At 47.5% G+C, this 25,665-nt stretch overlaps 1 protein-coding gene across 7 annotated transcripts in view; it reads right to left on the bottom strand.

Moving 5' to 3' along the window:
- LOC122382274 (thyrotroph embryonic factor-like) overlaps positions 1-24,222 on the bottom strand; it is a 30,993-nt gene extending 6,771 nt beyond the window's left edge. Inside the window, exons 1-6 of one of the 7 annotated variants that reach the window (XR_006256656.1) lie at positions 15,974-16,060; positions 14,970-15,086; positions 7,015-7,115; positions 4,281-4,644; positions 3,697-3,881; positions 1,067-2,455 (exon numbers count right to left, since the gene is read on the bottom strand). Coding sequence is in view for 5 of the 7 variants with exons in the window: in XM_043367411.1 (XP_043223346.1) it covers positions 2,318-2,455; positions 3,697-3,881; positions 4,281-4,644; positions 7,015-7,115; positions 14,970-15,086; positions 24,118-24,187 (975 nt within the window). In the remaining 2 variants the exon portion in view is untranslated. Of the gene's footprint in view, positions 1-1,066; positions 2,456-3,696; positions 3,882-4,280; positions 4,645-7,014; positions 7,116-14,969; positions 15,087-15,973; positions 16,063-20,716; positions 20,722-24,117 lie in introns of those variants that run through there. The other 6 variants (XR_006256657.1, XM_043367411.1, XM_043367421.1 and 3 more) reach the window with 6 other exon arrangements.
- Between the last annotated feature and the right edge of the window lie 1,443 nt (positions 24,223-25,665).

The raw sequence follows: 25,665 nt of genomic DNA, 5'->3' as shown, positions 1-25,665 counted from the left end.
AAAACTACTTCGTAAATGTTCAAATGGTTGCTAAATTCGAATTCAGCTCCAAAAACTAGCCTAGAAACATGTAAAACTCGAAAAAGTGACCCGAGGTCACCCGAGGTCACCAAAGGTCAATGACCTGACCTGACCTTCAGGTGACCTTGACACACACGGGAGTAACATCAAATCACATGTTTGAACGTTTGAAACCACGAAAAGCTTGCAAACACGCGGCTAGTGCCAGCCGATATACGCGAAATCGCGATTCCGGCCAAACATGGTCTCGGAAAAGAGGTCACAGGTCAAAGGTCATTTGGGTCAGGGTCATGAAATTTTCAGGGTAGGTGTAAAATTGATCAATGCGAGGGTACTGAAAGTTTCGTCGCGATCGGCCGCTTTTTACGCGAGTTATTCGCGAAAAACCATGGGGGGGTCCATCCGACCCCCCCCCCCCTACACATGCGAGGGTTAAGATAATATTCATTTATCTCCACAGAATATGGTAAATTAGTGCTGCTGAAGTTCGCTTTCGAAGCGTCTCCTCCAGGCATTCCACAGCTCTCGTGCCATTTTGGATCACGGAACATGGCTGGGCGCAGGACAGGCCGTCTGCGAGCTTGGACGGACCACGTGACCACCTCCTCCCCTCCCCTCACTCCCGTCCCCTTCCCCAGCAGGGCGTCCGATCTAACCGCGCCCCAGGCAGTCGGCTCGGTCCGACCCTCCCCTGGTCGAGCCACGGCCCGGTGCCGCCTGAGTTTGTGCCGGGTGCAAAACTGGAGCAGTAACTAGCGCCGGAACTAGTAGTCAGCACGACCATCGTCAGATGGCAGGAGTAAATGGAATAAGCGGTTCCAGGTTTCAGAAGGAATGGGGCAGGAAAATGCGCTGAAAACAATGTTTTGCTGATATAGCCATTAAAAGTTCACTGAATTAGGAGAGCAGCACATCATTTTAAAGCCCTTCAGATGGTGGTTTTAATAAGCACACAATAATTTCCCAATTCGCCTCCAACGGTGTCACAGGCAAAGAATACGCTGAAATACTAGTGTGTACAGAAGCAACTGCGGGTCCCTGTACATAATACTGTAAAGTGATATGAACAACAAACCGCTTGATACCAGAATTTCATTTTCCCAAAAACGGTATCTTAATTGGCATTATTCACTGTCCTGTGTAATGGATAGCACAGTCACTGAAGACATCATTTGTCAACGCGCGACATTCAAGAGATGCCCGCGCGCACGCAAACGACAGTTCCGCCTGTCAATAGCCATCACACAGCACGCAAAACGATCCGCGCCGCCTGCGCGGCTGGCGTGACCGACGTCGTTAGCTCTGCGGCAGCGGTGTCCGGCGGTGTGCCATTTACTGAGCATGTGTTGACCAGACCGCAAGAACGGCCGCCCGCGCCTCGCGCTCCCTAACCACACATTGTGAATTTCCACAGACACAAAAAGGCAGCACCGCTAGTCTCGTCAGACCACTAACAATTTGTACTTAAAATATATGTAGTTGTTGATTTGTTTAGAAACGCTGGTTCGTTAGGAGACTATGCAAGACAAAAAAAAACAGCGTGTCTTTGCCGGTTCGTTAGGAGACTATGCAAGACAAACAAACAGCGTGTCTTGGACTCACGGCAGCCGCCCGACCCGATCCTACGCTGAGTCAGAGTCACCGAGCCGGCGCAGGGACGACTCGCTAACGAGATGTATTACATCTGACATAAATGCGACAGGCTGCAAGAACACTACTAAATGAACTGGGATTCATCAACGATAACGTAGCTTGTCAGCTTTTAGGTTTAAGAAAATGTTGCAAATTTCAACAATTTTCAGAACACTATTTTTTTCCAAGAATGGTGCTTGGAATGTATGAATAATGTAGCCATTATACCAGGCGAATCGATGGCACGGATGCATGAGAACGACCGTCGTTAACTGGATGATACAATGCTGCAGCGGAATCTCAATAATACGCCAAGTAAGCATGGACTCAACTAATAAAACAAGAATGACTATGATACGGTCATTTTGTTGACGACCCGAGACAATTTGCCAAACGTTTTTTGTGGATGTTTATGGCTAAGGGTCCTCGTGGCCATTAACAGTCGTCATTCCAGAAAACAATAAAAAATAGATGAACGTGTTGACCTTGCATTTAATGGTAGTAAACCAGCATCCGACATTTTATTCACGACATGTCCGCGACTCCAGGATCGCGGACTATGCAAGTCCCATCTATCTGTCCTCATCACCTCCCGGCCAGTGCCGAGCCGGCCCCGGTCAGTGCCGAGCCGGTTGCGGCCAGTCCCTGAGCCGCCCGCTCTCACCTCCTTCTCCAGGAAGTTGGCGCGCAGCACGATCTGATTCTCCTTGAGGCGGCGTGCCTCGCGCGACCGCTTGGCCGCGTAGTTGTTCCTCTCGCGGCGCGTCCAGTACTTCTGGTCTTTGGCCTCGTCCGGAACCACCTGCACGGAAGGAAGGATCGTCAGTTTGTAAACACAGAGCAGAGTTCGCTGTTCAGCCATCGGCTCGCAGAACGTCCACATTTGCTGCATTATAAATAGGTCATTCGTACGGGAAAGATGTGGAAATGATGAAGGACAGCATAAGATCATATTCCCACACGCAATATGCGACTGCCTTTTATGCACCCTTTCGACGTCCAAGGCACTCATTAACTGTAATGATGTAACACGATCAATGACCATGCTTATATCCCATACCAACCAAAAACGGCTCAGCAACAAACGAACAAAAAATCGGTATACCACAACTACAGACCAGCCGAATGAAGTGTGATCTCCGCACGCACCTTTTTCGGGGGGGGGGGGGGTAGGCCCTTTCGGTCCATTGATACCATTGCAGAGCCGGGAGGATGATAGGAATTAGGGGGAGACATTGGTCTAGGCAGGCACCCAAGTAAGTCACCGGGACCGTCAGTCGTCAGTCCCATCCAATCAGACAGGCCGACCAGTCCCCAAGCACTCACTGCACCCCAGGGTTGTGCTCGACTCAAAAAAATTTGCCGACTCGACTCATCATTCAACTTCAGAATGCCCTGACTCAACTCTGACTCAAACAAGGGGCTGATTTTTTCCCTTGACTCGACTCATGACTCAAGCGGCTCAATGAAAATATGAGTTGACTCAAACTTGACTCAAATTTTTTGTTGAGTCAAGTGTGTTGACTCAAAATTGACTCAGATAAAAAAGTTGTTGAGCGGGGGGGGGGGGTGAAAATATCCGGCAGCAGGGCCAGGCCTAAGTTGTTAAGCGGGGGGAGAATGAAAACTTATACTATATATTGTTTCTAAAAAGTTGAGTCAGCTGACTCATGTTCCTAAATGTTCTTGACTCAACTCAATGTCAAAAGTTATTTTACTGACTCAACTCTGACTCAACTCAACACCTTAATTTTTTTGTCCGACTCAACTCTGACTCAACTCAACAGCTCAACATTCTATCCGACTCGACTCAAATCTGACTCATTTGAGTCAGAGTTGAGTCAAATTTCTGACTCGACTCATGAGTCAAGCACAACCCTGCTGCACCCGGCTACGGGTGTCCTCTCTAAAGAGTCGCGGTGCGCTCCAATGGAAGCTGCCAGCATGGGATAAAGTTGTCTGTCCAGCCCGGATCGGGGTTGCGGCATGGAGGAGAAGGATTTGACTGTCCTGAGGATGGAAATGACGGGACGGGTGACGCACCTGTTTCTTGGACTTCTTGCACATGGGCTGCGGCTTGAGCTCGTCATCGGAGAACTGTCTGGTCTGCGGGTCGAACTGGACGCCGGGCGCCGAGGCCAGTGCCAGGTCGGCCGGCGACACGCGGAACTTGACGGGCACGCGCGGCGTCCGGGCGGAGCGCTCACGGCGGGGCTTCTGTTCGCCACCTGCCGCCGCGGGGAGGGGGGGGGAGACATCGGGTCAGGTCAGCGGGAGAGAGGGGGGAGACATCGGGTCAGGTCAGCGGGAGAGAGGGGGGAGACATCGGGTCAGGTCAGCGGGAGAGAGGGTCGGGTGCGCCGGGAGTGGGACCACTCCTAGCCGCTGCCGGCTGGCGACTGAGCAGGGCATCACATGAGGCCAGTCAGTCGGGTTGGTTGGGGACAGACCCTTGGTTGATGACCCAACAGGTCCAATAAATCGGCAATACAAAACTAACTAAATCCCAAAAGCAGAGTGTCGAGGACCTTATCGGACTAACGTCGACTTTGGTCTGTACGGTATCTGATGAGAATGTATTATAGTACAGTAGAACCCTAAAGATATTTGTACCTGAAACTACTGACTTTCTTTCTCACCACGGCTGGTCTGCTGCTGCTGTGGCTGCTCCTGTTGCTGCTGCGGCTGCTGCTGCTGCTGCTGCTGCTGCTGCTGCTGTTGTTGTTGCTGTTGCTGCTGCTGCTGCTGCTGCTGCTGCTGCTGCTCCTGCTGCTGCAGCTGGGCGTGCTGCAGCTGGTGCAGCTGCTGCTGCTGAGTGGGGTCCGGGGACGGTGCCGAGCCGCCGCCGCTGCACGGCGAGTGGGCAGGCGAGAGCAGACCGTCGGCCAGCGGCGGCGTCAGCGGCGGCGCCGGGCTCACCGCCGGCGTCGACAGCGCCGACGGCAGCAGGTCGTTCTCGCCCAGAAAGTCCGACAGGTCGAGCTGCTCCAGCTGTGGGGACAGGCAGACACGGCGGGCGTCAGGCGGGTCACGGCAGTACACGGGTCAGAGAGGCCGGCGCGCCACGACAGCGCATACAGAACAGTGCGAAACGGAAGGAAGGGTCACAATTTTATAGTAACTAGCAAAAATGTGTTCAACAAAATGAGACAGAAATTTATACAAGGTGATGCAAAGTATATTTTCATTGTGGTGTCAATCAAGCTAATGCGGAATTACGAGAGGGTTCTATCCTCTAACACAGGGCTAGTCAACCGGGCCTCCCCATCAAGTAATTTGAGTCTAAGAGCTATTATTTTTAAAGCCGAACTCCGAAAAACGTCTTATAAAGCCAACAGCCAACACAAATAAAAAAACACAAACAGTATCGCGGCATTTTTCTGATGCATGGCAACTGGCCACTGCTATGATCACATTTACGACCAATGGTTGAAACGAATGCTTAAGGTATGATGGTCGGAGGAAAAACACTGAAGCGGGGTGACAATAAGAAGGGCCGGCACATTGACGCGGCCGTATATCGACACGTGCCCGTTACATTGACATGTTTACACTAGCACGACATCTTTACCGCACGATCCTTTTTTCAACATACCTCCTTATTATCCAAGCACTGATTGGCTTGATACGGATAATTTACGCTGTTCTCGCGTCCTGAATTTTTGTAGACGAAATTCGGGGCTGATCCGGTTACTTTACGTAACCGTAGCTTGTTGTTCATATTTTTCTAACGCTTTTTTTAAGAAAATGAGTGCAAACTGTTGTAGAGGACGGTATCTTTCGTGACCGTATAATGTGACAATTTGACCCACGAATCTGGTTACCAAGAATCTAACGAAACATCAGGGCTTCCAGGAAGGCCTTCACACACAATATCTTCATCATGCTACTAAACGATGTTTTTTTGTCATAGTTCTGTCTTCATTAGCGCATTTTTTAAGGAAAAAATATGTTGTTCAAAGCTTCCAAGTAGCATTTCATCACGATTGTTGACCCATTGGCATCCGTATCCAGTAATCTTTTTATATTTTATAGATATGGCTGCATTTTGCAGCGCCACTAAATTTAAATCTATTCACGCATTTATTTATTGCGAGTATTTACTTCAAAAACAAATGCACTAACCAAATTCCATGGTTCATTATGTGAGAAGTTACCACTCTTGAAAGCTGAAAACAAATTTTGAAAATTATAAAACCACATCACAACCACAGATGCCTTTAACCCGCGCCCAAGTGTGTGGGGATGTTTGAGCACCCCCCCCCCCCTGCGGTTTTTTGGTATACCTTACCGGGCATCCTTTCCCCACCTTCCCTGAAAATTTTAGACCCAGGTCTGAGGTCACCTCAGGTCAGGTCACCAGGTCAATCGAAGTGATCCAACCTCCAAAAAACTTTGGGGTCCAGCCACGGCCATAGTGGTTGACAGAAATTTTTGAAACTTTCAGGACTTCAATAACTCATTGGTACCTACAATTCGTATATCTCGGAATTTTGATATCGGTGACCTCGGGTCAGGTCATTTTTGGGTGCCTCCATTATAAACCTATGGGGAAAAGGTGGTATCTACGATGTGTCATAGCTACTGGCTAGGAAACGTTGATAAGTTGTGTTAGATGTGTTTTCATACAAGGAGAGGCGGTTACAAGACTATTTTATGATCTTGAACTTTCAAGGTCATACCAGGTCATCTGGTCTGAACGGTACTGCATAGGCAGGTATTGGTGTATTGGACCTCTGGACCACGAATAATGACCTAAGCACAAATCCTACATTTGTGCCCTGTCGCCAGTTATATTGGCTCTTCTCACCTAGTTGGATTTTACTCTCACTTCATTATTTTAAGAAATAACGCAGAAGATTGAAAAAAGTGACATTTTCAAAACTTTTTTTCATTGACCTCTGGTGACCTCAATATTGACCTGAGGTAAAAAATGACTGAAGTAAATTCGTAATGATTTTTGACGAGCTTTCCATTGCTTTTTTCCGTTTCTTTCTACGATGCCTAGGAGCCGAGTTAGTGGGGGGGGGGTGTTCAAACACCCCCCCCACACACACACACACCAGGTCGTGGAAAATCCAGACTGACACTGGGGCGCGGGTTAAACCACAATGCAGACGAACATCTCAGAAGTCTAGCAAAGAATAGCCAATCGGATCTGTGAATCCCCTCTGCAGTCAGCGTTCTCCTTAGTTCCTTACGAAATTTCTGCACAATGGATGTCGGAAAAGCCACACCAAATTTTACGACGCACAGAATCCGTCAAGGGTTAACTATTTACCGGCTGAGCGCCGCCCCCACCCGCCCATGCACGGGTCGTTCCACACGCCTTGTGAAGGACCACTGGGTCGGGAGTATCACCTTGAAGTCCGAGTTGTTGGGCGATCCCCAGATGTTGGGTCCGAGGAACGCCGCCTGGGCGTCCACGCCCGACCAGAAGCCGACGTCATCCTTCTTCTCATCTGAGGGCGAGAGACACATCAGTCAGGGGCGCGCACAGATACACACCCACAGTCAAAGGTCAAACGGTACCCAGCCGTTGACCCTACGACGAACTCCAGTGATTACTGATTTTAAACAGCAGAAATTACATTGTAACAACTAACAGCCCAGGACACTACCGGACCATTACCTGACATTGAAATGACCAAGTGAATTCCTTCAGTTGAAATTAATTGAATGCGTGTACGATGTACATAGGTACAGACTTGAACTTAGTTTATGGGGGGTTGGTGGCTAAAACAGCAAAACTTACACGGAAAGATTGGTTGAAAATTATTAATCTGTGTTATAGTGGTAGTGTCGTAGCGCCGTACGGGGACCCGCAGTTGCTACTGTACAGCGACCCTGAGTAAATTGTCCCAGCACCCTCACAGGGAACAACGATAAGCTGTCAGAGAGCACGCACAGAAAACCTCAGCTGCTCTTGTACAGGGACCGGCAGTCGATATCAATGTTGTCGGTTGTTACTGGACAGGACAGACGGCTATAGTTGGTGTTCGTGTACAGTAGCAACTGCGGGTCCCCGTACCTACACCATTTGCGAAAAATGGAATGATGTGAGCCTGAGCGAGCGAGCGTGCAAAAATGATTCACGCAAGAACAGCTCTCTGTTGAGTGATAATGACGAGTTTGGCTTTTGGGAGACTGAACTGCGGAGGCCAGTACTGCTTCTTTATCGTAATTAATAGACAATCATCACGTAAAAACTATTAAGCCATTGCGCGCCTTAGCACCCAGCGAACGTCTGGTGTTTGGCGGCGTCGACCTCAAGGCCTGTGACGCCGCCGTAATACGCATTACATCATCGAGCGCGTGGTCGTGACGGGCAAAACAGTGCGATAACAGGCCGTGGACGAAAAATGGCCGCACTGTGCGGGCTTCCCAACGAGCAGGCCCGAGGCCAGGCACTACGGAGTGGCGTAGGTCAATACTATGGACAGTTAGGCCGGTAAGGGCTTCACGACGTTTTGCTGCGGCCATCAGCCACAGTAGTATGCCCATATGTCCACTGGCGGGATGTTGACAGACGCCTCCCCCCCCCCCCCCCCCCGTGGGACGCGTGCCGCCTGTGTCCAAGGTGCGTCGCAGTCGGACCAGCATCGATTTCTGTCCGGCCGGCCGGCGGAGGGCGGCGCGGCCGGGCTGGCCAGCGGCCAAGGCCATTGCGTCACCGTCCGAGGCCATTACATAACTCGCTGCCAGGCAGGCGGCGGGCCGACCGCGAGACACCCGGCAGCGGGCGCGAGCCGCGGCACATGGGCCCGACCTGGCCGAGTAGGGCTCCACTACACTACTACATCTAGCATCGAGTAGCGTCCACAATACCGGTACCCACTGCCAAATATGTAGGTGCCCACGCTAATGAATTCACTTCTCACACTGCCAAGATACGATAAGCGTCAATATATGCAGAATGTCTAATTGACAGGTCTACATCGAATGAAGTTCAGCTATGTCCAGTCCTATCCCAGCCGTCAATTTCGGTCCTATCCCAGCCGTCGATTTCTTGTGCCGTGGAGGGAGAGAGCCCGCTGCACCTGCTGGGAGAGCGCGCAGGGCCGGCCCGTAGGATCGACCGACTGTCACCGCTGCAGCGCGCAGAACCGCTGCTCAGAACTGGCCCATAGATCCGCTGCAGGGACGAAGGCCACGGGACCCGGTGGCCGGCGAGGGCAGCCAGCCGAGCCGAACAGATTGGCGGTCTGCAGCGGGGAGCGATTAGTCGAGCTTCTGTCACTGTCTCACAGTCCCTTCTAGCACGGACTGAAGCAACTCGCAACTGTGTGCTGATCTGGCACTTACGCCATCACTGCACCCGCCATCTAATCAAAACATGCTTTGATTAACGTTTGTAGTTTTGGGGATGTGATGACGTGAATGCATCTTTTGTCTAACAAACGGCGAACAAATACATACATTGTCGACTTCACATACTGTCGCTGCAAGACCTCTGAAACGTAGGTCAAGCCAGGAACCAGTATCCAACTTAACTAACTGCACACTACACAGCTCTACTGGGATATCTCCAAACCACATCACATACCAGCCGAACGCCGTAATTAATGAGCAGCATGCTACTCGTTTTCAGAGGACACAAACTACAAAGCTTTCCAACAGTTTGACAGGAAAAATGTCCAAACGCACCGTCTACATCACACTGATAGCCGCGGAGGACGCATACTCACCGTCAGTAGCCCAGGCCTACCTCAAACGTCACAAGTTACGGCCAAATATGGTACTGATTAGCATCAAAGCACTTAGGTGCTTCGTGCAGAACTTACTAATGGCTATTTCACACGAAGAAAAGTGACGAAAATGCGAAGGAAAAACCAGAAGAGCCGGTGTAACTAGTCAGGTAAAGAGAAGGCGGATCCATTCGCGTGTTATTATCATGTTATTCTACTCGACAGCGTAGCGTACTCAGTGATCTAGCATGGTATGCACGCCAATTTCAAGAGCCCGAGACGCTTCTGATGAAACACGCTAGATAACACTGATGCAATGCAAATGAACCAACAGTTTCTGGAATATCTTGATTCTTGAGCATAGCGGCATTCTAAACTTTATCAGCTGCAGGTGGTATGGAGGTTACAATTTAAGGCTCTGGGATGACAATTTTTCGTCTTAATACCGGGATGAATTCTGAAACGATGGATGAATGATTGCTTGACATAACAAGCTGAAATGTTCCATTCATTCTTTCTGATTTTATGGGGCACCGATCGGGCTGCTGAGAGTTGGCGGCGCCTGTAATGGAACAGCTCACCACTGCACGCACGGGGACGGATGAAACCAACACTGCATTGTGCTAGTGAAACCGAAACCGCATTTTCCTCAATCAGATACGCTGAAACTATTGTCGACTGGCCCGAAACATGACAGCTGCCATGTCGGTATTCCCGATGTTGATGTGTACTCGGCGTCCCCGTGGCCGGCACGGATACACACTGAACCGGTGCGCACAGCGACAGGGAAGTGTCCGAGTCAGGCCAGCTCGTGAGACCAACTCAATGAAACACCGAAAAATACCAGGTGTAATGTGTAATGACGACATTTACCAGTGTTCGGACTGTTGGCTGCAGCTTTTTGGAAGGCAGCAGCATGCTTGGCAGCATGCTACTTGCAACTGGATATGATCGAAAGTAGTGCACAACTGAGCGACTCATTTCTTGTTCGCGTTATCACACGTAAGCATTTTTTAACGAATATAAAGCGAGCGTGCTTCGTTCAACGGCGTAGCCAGTACAGGGGAGGAAAAGCTGATACATACGATTGGTAAAGTGATACTGAGTGGCCCGACCCCCCCCCCCCGCCCCCACTATGAAAATGTTACGTCTATAAAGGTTGTAGGTATACCAATTGAAGTAAAACGTTTTTTCAAGTAAAATTCGTTCTCTTATCATTGATGACCACAACACTGAACCAAGAAAATTAACGACTTAATCACAAGAAGAAGAAAAAAAAACGTCGAACTGTATTGCGCTCGAGACGTAAAAAGTCGACCCAGTCCAAAACTGAGGACACATTTCGGAAAGCGCTGTAAGAAAGGGTCATCGATTTGAATCCTTTTTTCAAGAGAATATTGAGCATTCTCTCTAATGAGCCTGATGTTTTGCGGAGCCCAAACAATGACCGCTATTTTGGGACATGTTTAAAGCTATTTTTACGACACCGATTTCCGTTTGTCGCTAGCAGCTTATTCGTCCAGAGGCTGAGCTGGAGGAGAGAGGCATTCCGGCATAAAAACGCCCGTTCCCACATCACCATTCGCCACTTGCTGTTTCGTGCGTGCTGTCGCTACGGCGCGAAGCAGCCTTCCACTGAAAACGCCTGAATTGTCACTATTTTGCTCACTGGAAATGCCTCATAGGAAATGTTGGCACAATTCCTTTCCATGAATTCCAGTTGAGGTATGCATCAAATCATATTCCAGTAAATGTGGTCCAAAGTCCAAACTGCAATCAATGTAGGCTCGTTTGCACTACGAACACGTCCGAGCGGTGAAAAATTCATCGGGCATAGTTAGGCGACAGCGCGTGCAGCTCGCTCGCTGTGATTCTCCGCGTCGCACGAACTCGGCAGAAGTTCCCTGGTGCCGGCGGCGTTATGTAACGGCCGGTCTGCAGGGCGCCGCAGCGCCACTGGCCAGCCGCTGGGCCTCGCGGAAGTATGGAGCGCCCCGTCCCACCGCGCCGTCATCGCACTGCGGCGGAGCATGGAATGTTGGTGCAGTGCGTGGCAGCTTGGGGGGCGTGCCCCTTCGCCTGCCCCTAAAGGCACTGGAAGACCCCGGGGGGGGGGGGGGCTACCTGCAGCCTAGGGTCACGCCCATGCGTAACCTATAGCCTACAAACACGCACACGAGTAACGCATGCGTGGGGAGGGGGACACAGCTAGTGGCACGTCAGGAGAGCTCCGTGCGGGTTGGGGGTGTGCCACACACTACCTGTCACCACCGAAGTACCGTCCCGAGGATGGGGGCGGGGAGCACCAACTTAGGGGCGTAACCCACACCACCCGTCACCACCACCTAAATCAACCCGCGCCACGTGTCTACTCCATCAACAACTACTGCCCTACTAAACCAGTAACGATTCGGTCTGCGTCTGCCGCAGGCACGGGGTGTATTTACGGCCGCCCGTCAGACGATTTCGCCACGAGGAGCGCAGTTGGCGCGCTGAACAGACGGGGCAGCGACTCGTCCTCCGCCACGCGCAGCAGATATCTGCGGTCAGAGCCGCGAACGTGGCCACGGAAACGGCTAACAGCAGGGCTGCTGGTCCTGCAGGACCACAGCGGGGCCATCTGCGGCCGGAGCCGCGGCTGGGCGGCGGCAGGGGTCGGCGGCAGGGTGAGGTCCAGCAGCACTTCTGCGGGTGCGCACGGTGCGCACTGCGCGCGTGTGAGTGTGGAAAGGGGTAGGCACGCCGCTGCCTGTGGCGGACAGGGGCACGACTGCGCGTTGGGGACGGGCTCGGCGCTGCGGACACGCGTGTGTGTATGTGTGCGAGGGGGCGGCCTCGCCGCTGCGAGTACGGGTCGCCGCGGGTCAGCAGCCGCTGTGACCGTCCGCCCCGTCGAACCTCCACGGCCGCCCGACAACGAGCACACTGGACGGTGGACGGACAGGGCGATGTCGCGGGAATTACATACTGCGGTTAGGAGCAGACAGGCCTCGAATCATAAAAATTGGCAATATGTTGAGAAAATGTCTTATATGCGTGATGTGGTAACTCAGGTAAGCCAACAGTTGTTCGTGGCCAATATTTTTCATAGAAAACTTTGTTTGCGGATTGTATTTTGCAAGGATCGCTGTTAAAATGCATCAAACTAGGTATCCCTAATCAGCATAGTTCCGAACATCGAAGAGATGAAAGATCTTGAGTTTTTGGCCCAGTAAAGGATAGATAGATGGCCATATGGAACTTTAAAAAAAATGAACAGAGGACTTCCTCGCAATGCTTTCCCATTTTGAAACTACATTGGATCGTAAATACCAATCGTGTTACCACTACATAGGAAAAACCGCACACATTATCAAGTTCCTTTAATGCTGTTTTATTGATGTCCAAAGCTGTTGTTTTTCTGCTTTCAGCACTCATGGTTTTACTAAAGCCACGCAAAGTCGCATGCCAGGAGACAATCACTCAAGCGAATTGGTTGTGGATTGTACTAGGCATATTCTGTTACCAAAGGCCGAACACTGGAATTGGCAAGCCCAGCACTGGAAGTCCAGTCAGAATCGCTCACGTTTCTTCAACTGAAACTAGCATTACCTGCCTCAACGATTGACAGCGGCTCATATGCCAGCAGTCGCGACATATTATTCAAGCGACAGAGGCCAGTCTCGCCAAAAGGCTTCGCCTCCCTTGCTAAACATTCAATAATGCATTCACGGTGCTTAGATATGCAGAAACGGAGTGTATTTACGCCATTTAAAGGACGTGTCGTTTATGTCTCTGACATGGTCGCCATGTCATGGCTCGCAGGGTGAAAATGTTAAATGAATACCATGACATTTAACCTGTGTTCAAAAGAAGTGGCGAATAATAACGTCAATGCGCGACTCAAGCGCAAAGTCGAGAGCAATGCTTCTTCCCCCATCGAATTATCCCAAATAAGTCAGCTCGGTTTTGCATAATGTATGTGTGCAGCCATACATACGCTACTGACTACGCCCACGTCCAATGTCCTGGCGCACTTGAGCACGGACTATTGATCGAGTGCCGGAAGGCTGAAGGCCGGGATCTGATCTCTGAATTGTACCATACTATCTTCTATCGATCGATTGGATGAATGGCGTTGTACCCAACCGTCTATTGATTGTTACCGTTTCATTAATGACCAACTGAAATATACCTAACCATCAACATGTGTGATGTCTAGAGGAAGAGGCATATACCGAAAAAAACACGCGGCCATTAACCCGTAAAAATCCCCTCGAGTATAATTTGACCCATTCGCACATACGCTTATTGACCTGACCATCGACGCCACCCTTCAACGGCCGACAGCTTTTCCGCCAGAAATCCCATTGGCCGTTTGCTCTTCTTCCTCAGCAGCCTGCAGGGCTCGATCCACTGTGTTGAAGACTACCAGCATCCGCAATCCGCATGTCTAAGCATACACCTAATGAGAACGTTTGGTTGAACAAACCCGCTCGTCCCGCGTACCGCACGACCCCGGAGGTCTGGCGCCTCACGATGTGCACGGCGATAGCGGCTCGGGCCGGATCAGAGTTGCGGTGTCGTCATCATGGCAGCAGAGCGATCAATACGCCAGTCATGACGCCAGGAGATGCACAAGGCGAGCGAGCTGCCTCAGAAGAGGCTGGCATCCGACAGGAATCACGGCTCTAGTGGTAACAATGGACACCGTAAAACGGATTTTGTGTTCACCGGTGGCGGTTTATACACAAGGTGCCAGTAAAGCCTGCTGCAGATCAGGCGGTGGGCTGTTGACAAGGCGCATCAGATCGTATCGGGAAAGTATGTGGCCGTCGGACATTCAGCAGTAGCCAACTAGGAGCACGGCGCGAGATGTCAACGCATTTTATCACAGGGCCCAGAAACCCGGGAACTTCTGGGTTCACTTCCACTGCGCAAAATCGCGACTTTGTTCAGTGAAGACAGCTGAGGCGAGCGTTTTCGAATTGTATCAGATTTTAGAAGGCTTGTAGCCTTGTTGTACATAAAACCAAAGGAATTTATTTACCAGCATGAAAACTATATGCCTAACTACGAGATATTCATCATAAAACCACAAAGGAAAGTATTAAATATTAGATATTCTGCAACATGGCTAAACCTATGTGCCATGCAGTCTTAAGCATGCCTATTTCAAGCATACGATGCTATAGGTATTGTTCCATTGGGTGTCTTCCTATAAAAGAGCGGTAGACAAGAAAAAAAAATCAAGCTTTTTACTCGTATTGAGAGAGGCGCATCTGATGGCCACTGGTCAACGGTCAACTGAATATTTCATGGACGTTGTATAAGGTCGTAAATAATTTTGTCGATAGCTTTTGATTTAAATAAACTTTGGGGATCCAATTAATGAATACTTTCTGGAGCAGAAATGACTTTAAAACTACACTTGAAGGGATTGTAGAGCAGTTGCATGTTTTCTGCCCCTCTATCTCAATTTTATTTAGAATACCAAAAGTGGCCATTTTTGCCCTTTCCCTCCCTTCACTCCTAAGCTTTGTGTTTAGCTGGTGCATTCTTTGTTGACCAGCAGCAAATGGCAGCAAAATACAACACAAGCAAAACATCAGGGTCAACAGCACTCTAGCAGCCTCTATGGGTCCTCACCTGTGTTTGTTGGATTTATTTTTAGCAGGTCAGCATTTTCGTCAATTATGGACTGGATGGTGAAGCCCATTCCGTAGTTTGTCTTCATGTTACCTGGTTCATTACTCATCTTTGTCCCTGGAACACGTAACCAGAAGTAAAAGTCAAGATCATTACCAGACAAGAGATGTGCAAAACAATGATTACAACAAAACAGTGCACAATGATATGCTGAAATGACCCAGCTTGACCAAAAATAATTTCAATGCTTTTTGCCAACCAACCAGGTTCTGAAACTAAAACCTCTTAGCTGTGTCACAGACACAACTGCTAATTTCAATTTGATTTCAAGATTTTGTCATGATGCAGCTATGTAATGTAACAGAATATGGATTCCCAAGAAGAATAGCTAAATAATTCACAATAACAGCTTTATCATCATGAAACAACATAACCATTTACAAAAGAAAGCTTAGCATAGATGACTGATCTCAACATGCAAAGCCAATCCATGGAATTCAACCCCCAAGGTCACACCAAGCTCCATTTCAAGCCAATGCCACAGACTCTTTGAAACCTGTAGAAAAAAACAAGTGCAACAAGTCAACAAATCTTAATACAAATATCAACTGAGCATTATTGATATTTGTAAAGAAAGGCCAAGTTGCTTTCATTTTTGATGCAACCTCCCGAATCAGAACAGCTGCATAACTTCACGATTCAGCATGGAAATACACTACAACTAACCAACCGATGTAGCCATTTTATGAAAATCGTTTTTTTTTCAACCAAACCAGAATACCAAACCTAAATAAATACACGGTAATTCTAGCCCCACCTCAAAAGGCAATCTCACCAAGGCCATATAACCAATCTCATTTTCAGCATTCTGATTCCAGCTGCAATGGCCTCAATTTACTGCAGGTTGTGAGCATGAAACCAGATATTTTCTGTTTAGATTGAGGATTTAGAAACGATACAGCGCTATTACAAAATCCATTACACCTCATAATTCATTTACCTACCAAAATCGAATGTGTAGGGTACCAACACAGAGCGACGCAATTATCACGCACTGTCACGCACCACCCACTGCGACCAACTCGACGTCTGCTAAATTTGGCAGCCTGGGTTGCCTTGATAGGTGCTACCATATCTGCAGCAGCAAAGTATTTTTTACTTCGGGGATGTCTTGCTATCGCATAACATTAGCGAGCAAAGTGACGGTCAGTTATTAGGTAAAAAGACCTAGGAACCCATGAGGGGTGACATGTTCAGTGGCCCGTAGGTTTTAAGATCCAATTCGCAATGGCGAACCCAAAGAAAGGAGCATTCTAAGTCCCAGCCCCAAGGATTGCTATTGGTGTCGAGGAAATCTACATTCATGAAGCTGCGTTTGACAATCATCGATATCCAACAGTAGGCAGGTAAAATTAGGTACGGATATAAGAAGACTAAGGGGTAACATATTCCGTAGGGGATGATTGGGTAATTTGGCCGGCAGTATAATTTGGCCGCCCCCACCTGTACGAATTACGATGTCTGACAAAAGTGAGCGAAATAATTTTAGCCTCTATTCGTGTGTCATTGGTGGAACTAAACCATGACATTTTTCAAAACTCTCCCCTTTGAAACTCAATTCAAAATCAATAAAACGTGAATTTCATTAGAAAGTGGTAACTTTTACTTTCATTAGAAAAAATGCATAACATTATCTGGGCAGTAATTTGGGTTATTTGGGCTGTAAACGAATTCCGACATTGTGGTGCCATTCTTAGGAGTGTTCCACGTTTCCAAGAGCAATTTCACCTATTTCCATATAACCGTAGCGACTTTATAGACAAAATTATCAGAATGGCAATGCGGGGTTATTTGGCCGGGGCCCGGTGTCCCGGTGTTCTCAGGATTGCTATGCTGGGACAGCCGAGTTGCTAAGCTCGTGGTGCCGAGCTGGTTGGGCTCACAGCCGCTGCCGCCGGCGGTGGCATTGCGGTACAGTCTGCCTTAGGTATAGCGGCTGGTCAAGACACTACACAACGCAGTATAACTAAGAAGCCAGGGATTTGCTCAAATCAAACTGATAGTCGCAGCTGCAGTTCGCAAAAAGTATCGAAAACGTGTTTGCAGACGTGGGAAGGTTACAAGATGTGAGGGATTGATATCGAGTTGAGTTATTTCATTGATTGCAAAGAAATGTAAATTGAAATTAGTCGATTATTTCTCGACTAAAATAAAAATTGTATTTTTTTCCAAATTATGCCCCTCACCAGTAGTGGCAGAACACCTTCAATTACGGGGGGGGGGGGGGCACCGCCGACTTTTGGTTCCATTCTTTCCATGCAACGCCCATAGAGCAAATGCCAAAATCAAAAGGGGGCACGGTGCCCCGGTGCCCTCCTCGTTCCGCCGCCTATGCCCCTCACTAATTAAAAGCTACATTGGGACAATATTTTTATGACAAATTAATGCAAACGTTTCATTGAGCAGCGTGCGCAAGGGAAGCGCATTCTCAGCTGAGCAGGAAAATACCTATTAATTAACATCACTGACAAGACCTGAGCCAAAGACATTCGAATATAAGTCCGACACCGCGTCAGCCTAAACATGCGTATAGGACACACGCCATTGCTGACGCTGAAGCTGACTCGACTCCGACTGTAACATAAAACTCCAGGCCTCAAATTCACACCGGCCAAATTGCCCCACCCCACCGGCCAAATAAACCTGCAAGCGGGGTAATTTGGCCGCTTTGCAGACCTTTTCAAAACGTCAAAATCTAAGCATAGTAGTTACTTTATCATTCTCAGTTTACTGTAGGGCAAAGTAAAATGAATGCGACACCTGCCATCGTTGAGACAGTGCAGAAATAGGTTGCCAATTTTGAGATACAACGCTTTCTAATAAAAGCGGCCAAGTTGCCCCATACTCCCCTTTTTGCATTGGAGCGCCGATCGCTTGGAAGCATGTTTTTTTCCGACACCAGATTCATCAAAAGCTTTTAGCAAAAGGACGTTATTTATCTATACAATGAATTTACCTACTACTTGTACCTACTACTTGTCAGAGATCGGCACTCCCTTAACAAATTTTTCTGCTGATCAAGAACTGCATCGACCATGAATAGCTGTTGGGTGACAGGACGGATAGGAGCAGCTGGATTGGATTCCTTTCTATTCCTTAATCCGGCGCCGCAGGGCCTCCCCGCCACCCGCCGCACAGTGTGGCCAAACACCAGTTTAGCGCGAATTAAATCCCAGCGCTGCTCGGATCCGTTGAAAGTGGTTCCCTGGTTTCAAAATTGACACTTAAACCTATGTGAGACCTTTTACGATGCATTATAAATGCTTGCTGGCATATAATGGCATAGTTTCGCCTCTAAAAGTAAGGAGGACTAGCTTACGACGGGTGATGTGCTTACCAGGCCAGGGCTGTGAAGTCGATGGAGTTACTCCGACTCCGACTACGGCTTTCAAAAGTCAATTTCAACTCTGACTCCGGGCAAAACTGTCGACTTATACGATCGACTCGGACTCTGACTCCGCAGCCATGGCAAGTCCACGCAGTCGATGGATTTTCGGTGACTCAGACTACGAGTCTTGGTCCGGATTCCAAAATCGATTTCGATTCCGACTCTGACTGCAGGGTCAGAACTGTTGACTCCGAACGACTCCGACTCTGATTACGAAATCCTGGAATTTAACCGCAACTAAGAGGCATAAAATTGTGGGTCCCAGCAATGATGGGCATGTTAGGAGGAGGAATCGTTTACGAAATTCCCATCATTTCTCTGGTAAATTCTTATGATTGTCCAAAGTTTGCTTGAAAAAAAAAATCAACATCTAATTATGTTTCTGTGGGAATGTTCCTGGTGAAGCACATGAATCGGTAGATGGTTGCTGAAATACACGCACCGATAGGACTGAACCTCAGCAATGGGAGTAAAAACAAAGACTTACACCATAAGCAACCTTCATGTCATTAACCCTCGCCCGTATTGGTGTTTTGGTAGCCGCGAACGTAGGTCGGGTCAGGTCAGGTCAGGCCAACCAGTCCTGCCGGGTATTCATAATTAATAGGTGTCAACCGCCAGTGACAGCTTCGTTGCATGTTACGAAGGCACCAAAACTTCTTCCTAAATGTTCAAATGGTTATACTAAATTCGAAATCAGCTCCAAAGACCAAAAACTAGCCTGGAAGCATGTAAAACTAAAAAAGGTGAACCGAGGTCATCAAAGGTCATTGAACTGACCTGACCTTCAAGTGATCTTGACACCGACCATAATGCATGGGACCAACATCATAATATCACATGTTTAGACGCTTGAAACCACGAAAAGACTGCAAACGCGCGGCTAATGCAAGCAAACATACGCCCAATCGCGCTTCCGGCCAAACATGGTCTCGAGAAATAGGTCACAGGTCAAAGGTCATTGGGGTCAGGGTCGTGAAATTTAATGGGTAGGTGTAAAATTGATAAAACTCGAGGGTATTGAAAATTTCGTCGCGATCGGCCGCTTTTTACATGAGCTTTTTGCGAAAAACCGAGAGGGGTCCTTTCGACCCCACCCTCACCCCCTATATGGGCGAGGGTTGAAAAATTGTCAATATTTATTCATTGGCAACCGTATTCTGCAATATAACAAGTCAGAAATACAGCGGTTGAGCCATTCGCGTAACGTTACGGAGCCGCCGCCGCGCCCACCCTATAGCCGGACCTCCCCGGGCGGGCCAACCCGATACGTTCAAAGCTGAGCCAAAGGCCGGGGGGCAGGTTGGGGCAGGGTTTCTTGAATGGATCATGTCCAGAAAAGTGTGGCAAATCTTCTCATGGTAGATTTGGCGTGGAGTTTTTTGGCCATTTTCTTATATCTCTACGTTTTTAAGATGGACAGTGTTTTCAGGGGATGTTTGAAAAGGTCATTTTCAAATGAGCATAACTCATCGGTTAGTCCAAGGATACCTATAGAATTCGGGTATACTATCAAATATAGGCTCAGTAGTCATATGCCACTCCAATTATTTCCAAACCTTTCCGACAATTACGCCAAAATGTGTTGTAAGCATGACGCGGGTTTTCGACGATTTCAGCACAGCCGGGACCGGCATTGCGTATGTCCACTTTAGCTAGCTTTTTGGACATCGAAAGGAAGACATTGAACCAAAATATTGTGATATTGACATACTTTGGACAATTTCCTATCGACTGATAGTTATAAAAAGTCAAAATTCCAAAATTCGTTTTTTGATTAAATTCGCGCTAATCTGGCGTTTGGCCACACTGTGCGCCGGCCGCTGGGGGGGGGGGGCATATAGTTGCCCCTTCTATACTTCAGTGACGATATCGTCGCAACGCGACAAGATAGAGAATCGAAACTTCGCACACATATTCCTGAATACCTAGCCGTGGTTGTGTCCACATTTGGTGTCGATCCCACTTGAAATGACGTCACAGTGACGTCATAAGTGAAATTATACATTTGCGACTCTTAGCTTCCTCACGATATATCCGATACATGGGGCATTCCACGATAGATCGTACCAGGCCCGTCACCCTCATCTCTCAGATTTTAATGAAAATCGGTCCTAGGGGTAATCATAGGCCCCAAAGACGCCTGGCAAAATATCAGACTTCTCAGATCAAAACTTTTTGAGTTATATTGCATTACATTTTTTTAACTTCGGTTTGTAACGGTGAGTTTGATGGCCTATAACTCAAGAACGGGTTATGCAACCAACAAACGGGAAACAACACTAAGCTTGCGATGAACCAAAAATTGATATTACTTTTTAAAAAATCTTAAGAAAAATTTTGATTGAACAAAAACCTTAATCTTTTTTCATTTGCCTCTAATGACTTTTGGGACCAAAATTTTTCACATTTTTATTTTTTCGAAAATAAACTTCATGTCATTGCAAATCGACATGCAAAAAATTAGAAAAGTGTTCTTTCTATAAGTTCCTCATTTTCCCGCAAACAAAATGGGTTTCGGAGGGGTTGATGACCCCAGCACGCCGTTTTCGCTTCTAATAGAGGTAGAGCCTCGTGGAAAAAACGAAGCGTGTGTGCCGTTACAAGTCGCAGCGATTGGTACCTAATTTTAAGGTCTCAGGTTAACCGGTAGCGTCTGAGGTCAGGTCAAGTGACTGAAAGTTACGGGTTCGGTTTTTAGTAAATAACTTCGCAAAAAATGGCCGCAGAGCCGCGATTTTGGCATCATGATGTTCGCCTAGCTCAGGTGCGTCGAATGGTATACTTTTTGTTAGGGTGAGGTCAACTTAAGTAGTTGACCTCGGGTCAAGGTCAGGTCAGAGCCCCTCAGGTCACGAAGCTGGGCAAAGGGTATCATATGGCATATCATTCGATTCGGAAGGTCTTCCCGAGTCCATTGGTGGCTTTCCCGACTCTCTAGCTCAATTTGATCGGGAGTTATTGACGAAAAACTCGTACGACCCTAGTGACGTCATAAATGACGTCACGCAAGGTTAACAATGCAAAGTGAAGCATTGGACTTTGCAAGGAGTGCATGAAATCACGATACCATGTACGTGAGATAGTTTTAGATCATTATCGGCGCCAAAATAACAGATTTTATATTTCCCCATTGACTTATAACAGTGATGTCACGTGACTCATGTGACCTTCAAAAATTCCCAGATATATAAGTTGTGAGACCTCTGGAGGACACCATGTATGCGTCCTGTAACTTTCATCTCGGACAGCTATGGTCATTGGCGTCCAAAACAATGTCAGAACCAAACAGTCCTTTTTCACTCTCGCGCTTATAGGAAAGAGGGTTGGATGAACCCTCTTTTCATTTTTTCAGATGACTAAGACTTCAATTGAAATTTCAGTAACCCGTGATGTCACTAGGCAGCTTTACCACGCCATTTGTAAGCTCCCTTCCCGAAATCACTATTCGAAATCGTTATCGTGACGTAAAATAAATACATTTATAGAAAGAACACCTTCCTAATTTTTTGCACACTTCTTAACAATGAGCCTAAATATTTTTCTAAAGAAATGAAAATTCAAAAAAAAAATTGGTCCCAAAGTCCAAAAAATACAAATGAAAGAAAACTCGATATGTCATATATCAAAAATAGCCTATTTATCGAAATTTCAAAAATGCATATTAATCTCTGTTTCATTGCAAGTTCAATGTTATCTAACATCTGGCATTTGAATAATCCGTCTTAGAGTTACAGCCCGCCAAGCTTAGCGCTGCAAAGCAAGATCCAAAAAATGTTATGCGCCATAACTCAAAAAATACTTATCTGATAAGCCTGAAATTGTTACAGGTAGATTCAGAGCCCCTGATTACCCCTGAGACCAATTTCCGTCAAATTCCGAGAGATGAGGGTGTCAAATTGGAAAAAAGTGGTACGATCTATCGTGGAATGCCCCACATGGGACCGAATATGCAGGACCGATAATTGGTCAGGGACTAGCTGAAATTTATCTTCCGACTATTGAACTAAATAATAAGCAAGTCACACGGATGTTGCATTCAGCAAGAATGAGCTTTTGCAAGACCTTTGCAAACTTACAATCTTACTCTGCAGTCTGCAGTCTTACAATACGGGTGTTGTAAAACGCCCCCACTTGGTTGTCACCTCTTGATGAGTTTCGTTTGCACAGATATTGCATAATATTCCGTTTTCAGCCGTACCTAACTACTATGTTTAGGTAAGTAGAAACGGTCAGTAGCATGGTCTTCGGAGAATCGAATTAGATGGAGTACCGTTTCGAAAATAAACGATACTTCAGCATTTGCAAGCAAAGTTGTTTCGCTCAATAAACTGGCCAATGGCAAAAAAATCACTGTTTCCAATGTTTTTGTCATCTCTTTACCCGACGGCAGCAATGCATCGCAATTAAGCCACTTTTGGAATGTAAGACACAGTGGCAGACACCAGTGGCCTTTGAGACGACAGGTGCCTGTGGTCCCTCGACCAGAGAGCCTTTGTGAAGGAATTGGGTGCGCGCATGGCCGCAAACACCGGGGACCGTCGGGAGCAGGCGTGGCTGTGGCAGCGGTTGTCATTGGCCGTTGTTCGTGGCAACACTGCATCCGTTTTACTGGCCCCGGCAGCTGATGATTGTGGCGATGGTGATGTGTATGTGTCTCGTTTCGAACAGCAAGTTCCAGAAGTAGACTCTGAGCCTGAGCAGTACCTACATATCTCCCGAACCGCCTCAATCGCAGAGCTCTGATCTGTTGTTAGAAAATTGCTTTCTATTGATGTGACGGAGGTAGGGAAATCCCAGTCCTCAGAGAGAAAAGGAAGATCATTGTCCATTTCGTTGCAAAGATATACATAGGCAAATATTCAATGAAATGAAAGAAAATTATACACTTACCGAAGCTCGCGATATTATGTCTAACCCAGATCTAGCGCCATACTTGTGTCGCCGTCCATGCTAGTTGATGGGCTTCCACCTACCATACTGGTCTGATGTATGACTCGCTTTGTGTAATAAAAAGACATTTTTACATGTGAAAATGATATGGGCGTTTTACCTATACAAACCAGGTGCCGGGGTGTTTTGGTGAATTTTACAATGTCTGCGTGTAGCGGCATATCTGATAAATCAACAAACGTGGCACAGTCATTTCGCACTGCTTTTGGTAGACAATAAACTAGTCTTGCTTACCGAATACATCTCAGATCAAAGTCTCAACTGAACAGTGAAATATTGTCGTTTTTATGACAGATACCTATTTATTTAAGAAATCTCATAAAATTATGTTTTGGCTATAAAGTCAGCCTAATGATAATGGTGCCCACCAAACTTCATCAGCATTTTGCTTCCACAGTACCAGTTTCACCTGTAATGTTTATAAAAGCAAGGACACAACTGTGTCGTAAATAAGGGCATGGGGGCGTTTTACCTACCCTGGGCGTCTTACACGGTTCTCCCCTACCTATTCATGGCTAATGGTAAGGTATCCCCTACAGAGAGTCTCCGGAGTCATGTTCATTTTGAAAATTGTAATTTTAACTCAGTCTTGGAATGGTTCACTCCTAATTCCTGCTTACCAGAGATATCAATCAAAAGTTTTCTCCTGAAAAATTTGCGATATTTTAAAGCATATCAATAGCCTAGTTTTGGTACGGCATCCCTGAGGCTCGAATCGAATCGAACGATCCTTGATCAGACACCTACCGTAGAACGCTGGCTCGAAATGGCCGCCCCAAGGGCCCACAGCAGTGCACCGACAACAATTCGCCAGCATTGTCGCTGAGTGCTGCGGAAAAGTACGCCTGTGTGCGTCCGCCGGCCTATAAATTGTGGTTGACCGGAGCGCCACCTACGGCCGTGAGCTCGGCAGCAGGGATCACCCCCTCTAGTTGCGGGACGGGCCCGCGAGCGCCGGCGCGGCGGCACCTGGAAACCAGTCCGGCCGCGTGCCATGGCAGCCCGAGCTGACAAATCGTGGCCCGGCTGATTGATGGACGCAATCAGGCGGCTGTCTGTCCTGGCGGCCCCCCCGTGCGCGGGTGGCGTGTCAGACGAGGCTCACGGGGGCGGTGAAATAGGTACTTACATACCTACCTATGTCCTATATATGTGTCGGTGGAACATGTTTTGTATGATTGGGCGCTCGGTTCATTCGTCGATTTTCCGAACACTGCGAAGAAGGCTAAACGATCTCCCCTACCATCAGTTTTGATCACACCTTCCCTTCCCAATTCGGGAACGAATGAGGCCATTACTGGTAAAAGGTAGGCACAAAAGAGAATAAAATCTAAGCGCAGCCCGAATAAAGGATCAAGGACGATTTGATTGGATCGACTATAAAAATGTACCATTTTCCTTCTAAACCAATTTGGAAATAATAATGGTGCTGCCCTGTCAATGCACAGATAGGTAGGTGTGGATGTAACTATGGATCTGTAAAACATATCGAATTATTTTTTTCGGAAGACTATTAATTAATTCACTCCCATGATCATTGTCGTGAAAAGAAAAGCTTAGAAATAATCGCTATCGGATATCGGATCGGATAAATAGGAGTTTGCGGCCTTCGGGCATGCCTTTCCAAACTCGCTCATCTGCTGTTTGCCGCTAAATCGGCCGATTTTACCTTACTTACGCCCATGGGTGGAGAATGTGGTATGGCAGGTATGGCATGCGCCACACCAACTTGAAAGATGGTATAGCAATGCCATACCAACCTTTCGGGGTAAAACTATGAAATTTAAGGATTTCAGTTTTATAAAAATATAAAATATGAAATAAAAATGTTTGTTTCATGAACAAACATAAAAAGCTTCGTATGGGTGTTGTGCATTTTTAGTGTTACTATAGGTAAGCTTTCGTATGTGTATTTTATCTTTGTATGTACTTTGACCTTATTCCCGAAAAGCCATTTAACCCTATTAGTGGCAGGGGGGGTTGTTTTTATCCACCCCTCAGGTTTTTCGGGAATATCTCCGAAACCGCTGAAGCTACGATGCTGAAATTTTCTGACTTTTCCTAAAACTAAATTGGGCACATTCCCTGAAAATGTCAAGTTCATACCTTTACCAGGGGCGGCTCCAGAGCACTGGGAATTGGGGGGTCCTATTCGTGAAGCGAGTCATTTGGGCGAAGATCACGATGCTGCACCAGTTTTACGAACAGTGAATGAAAGGTATCATGTGATAACATATACAAAGTTGTTGTGCATCCTCTTTTGACACGTTTTTGCTATAATAGGCGGAACCAGGC

Source organism: Amphibalanus amphitrite, unplaced genomic scaffold, assembly GCF_019059575.1.
Source record: "Amphibalanus amphitrite isolate SeventyFive unplaced genomic scaffold, NRLGWU_Aamphi_draft 000011F_arrow, whole genome shotgun sequence".
Lineage (NCBI taxonomy): Eukaryota > Metazoa > Arthropoda > Thecostraca > Balanomorpha > Balanidae > Amphibalanus > Amphibalanus amphitrite.
Note: the sequence above shows the minus strand (reverse complement) of the source record. Positions and strands in the feature narration are given on the sequence as shown.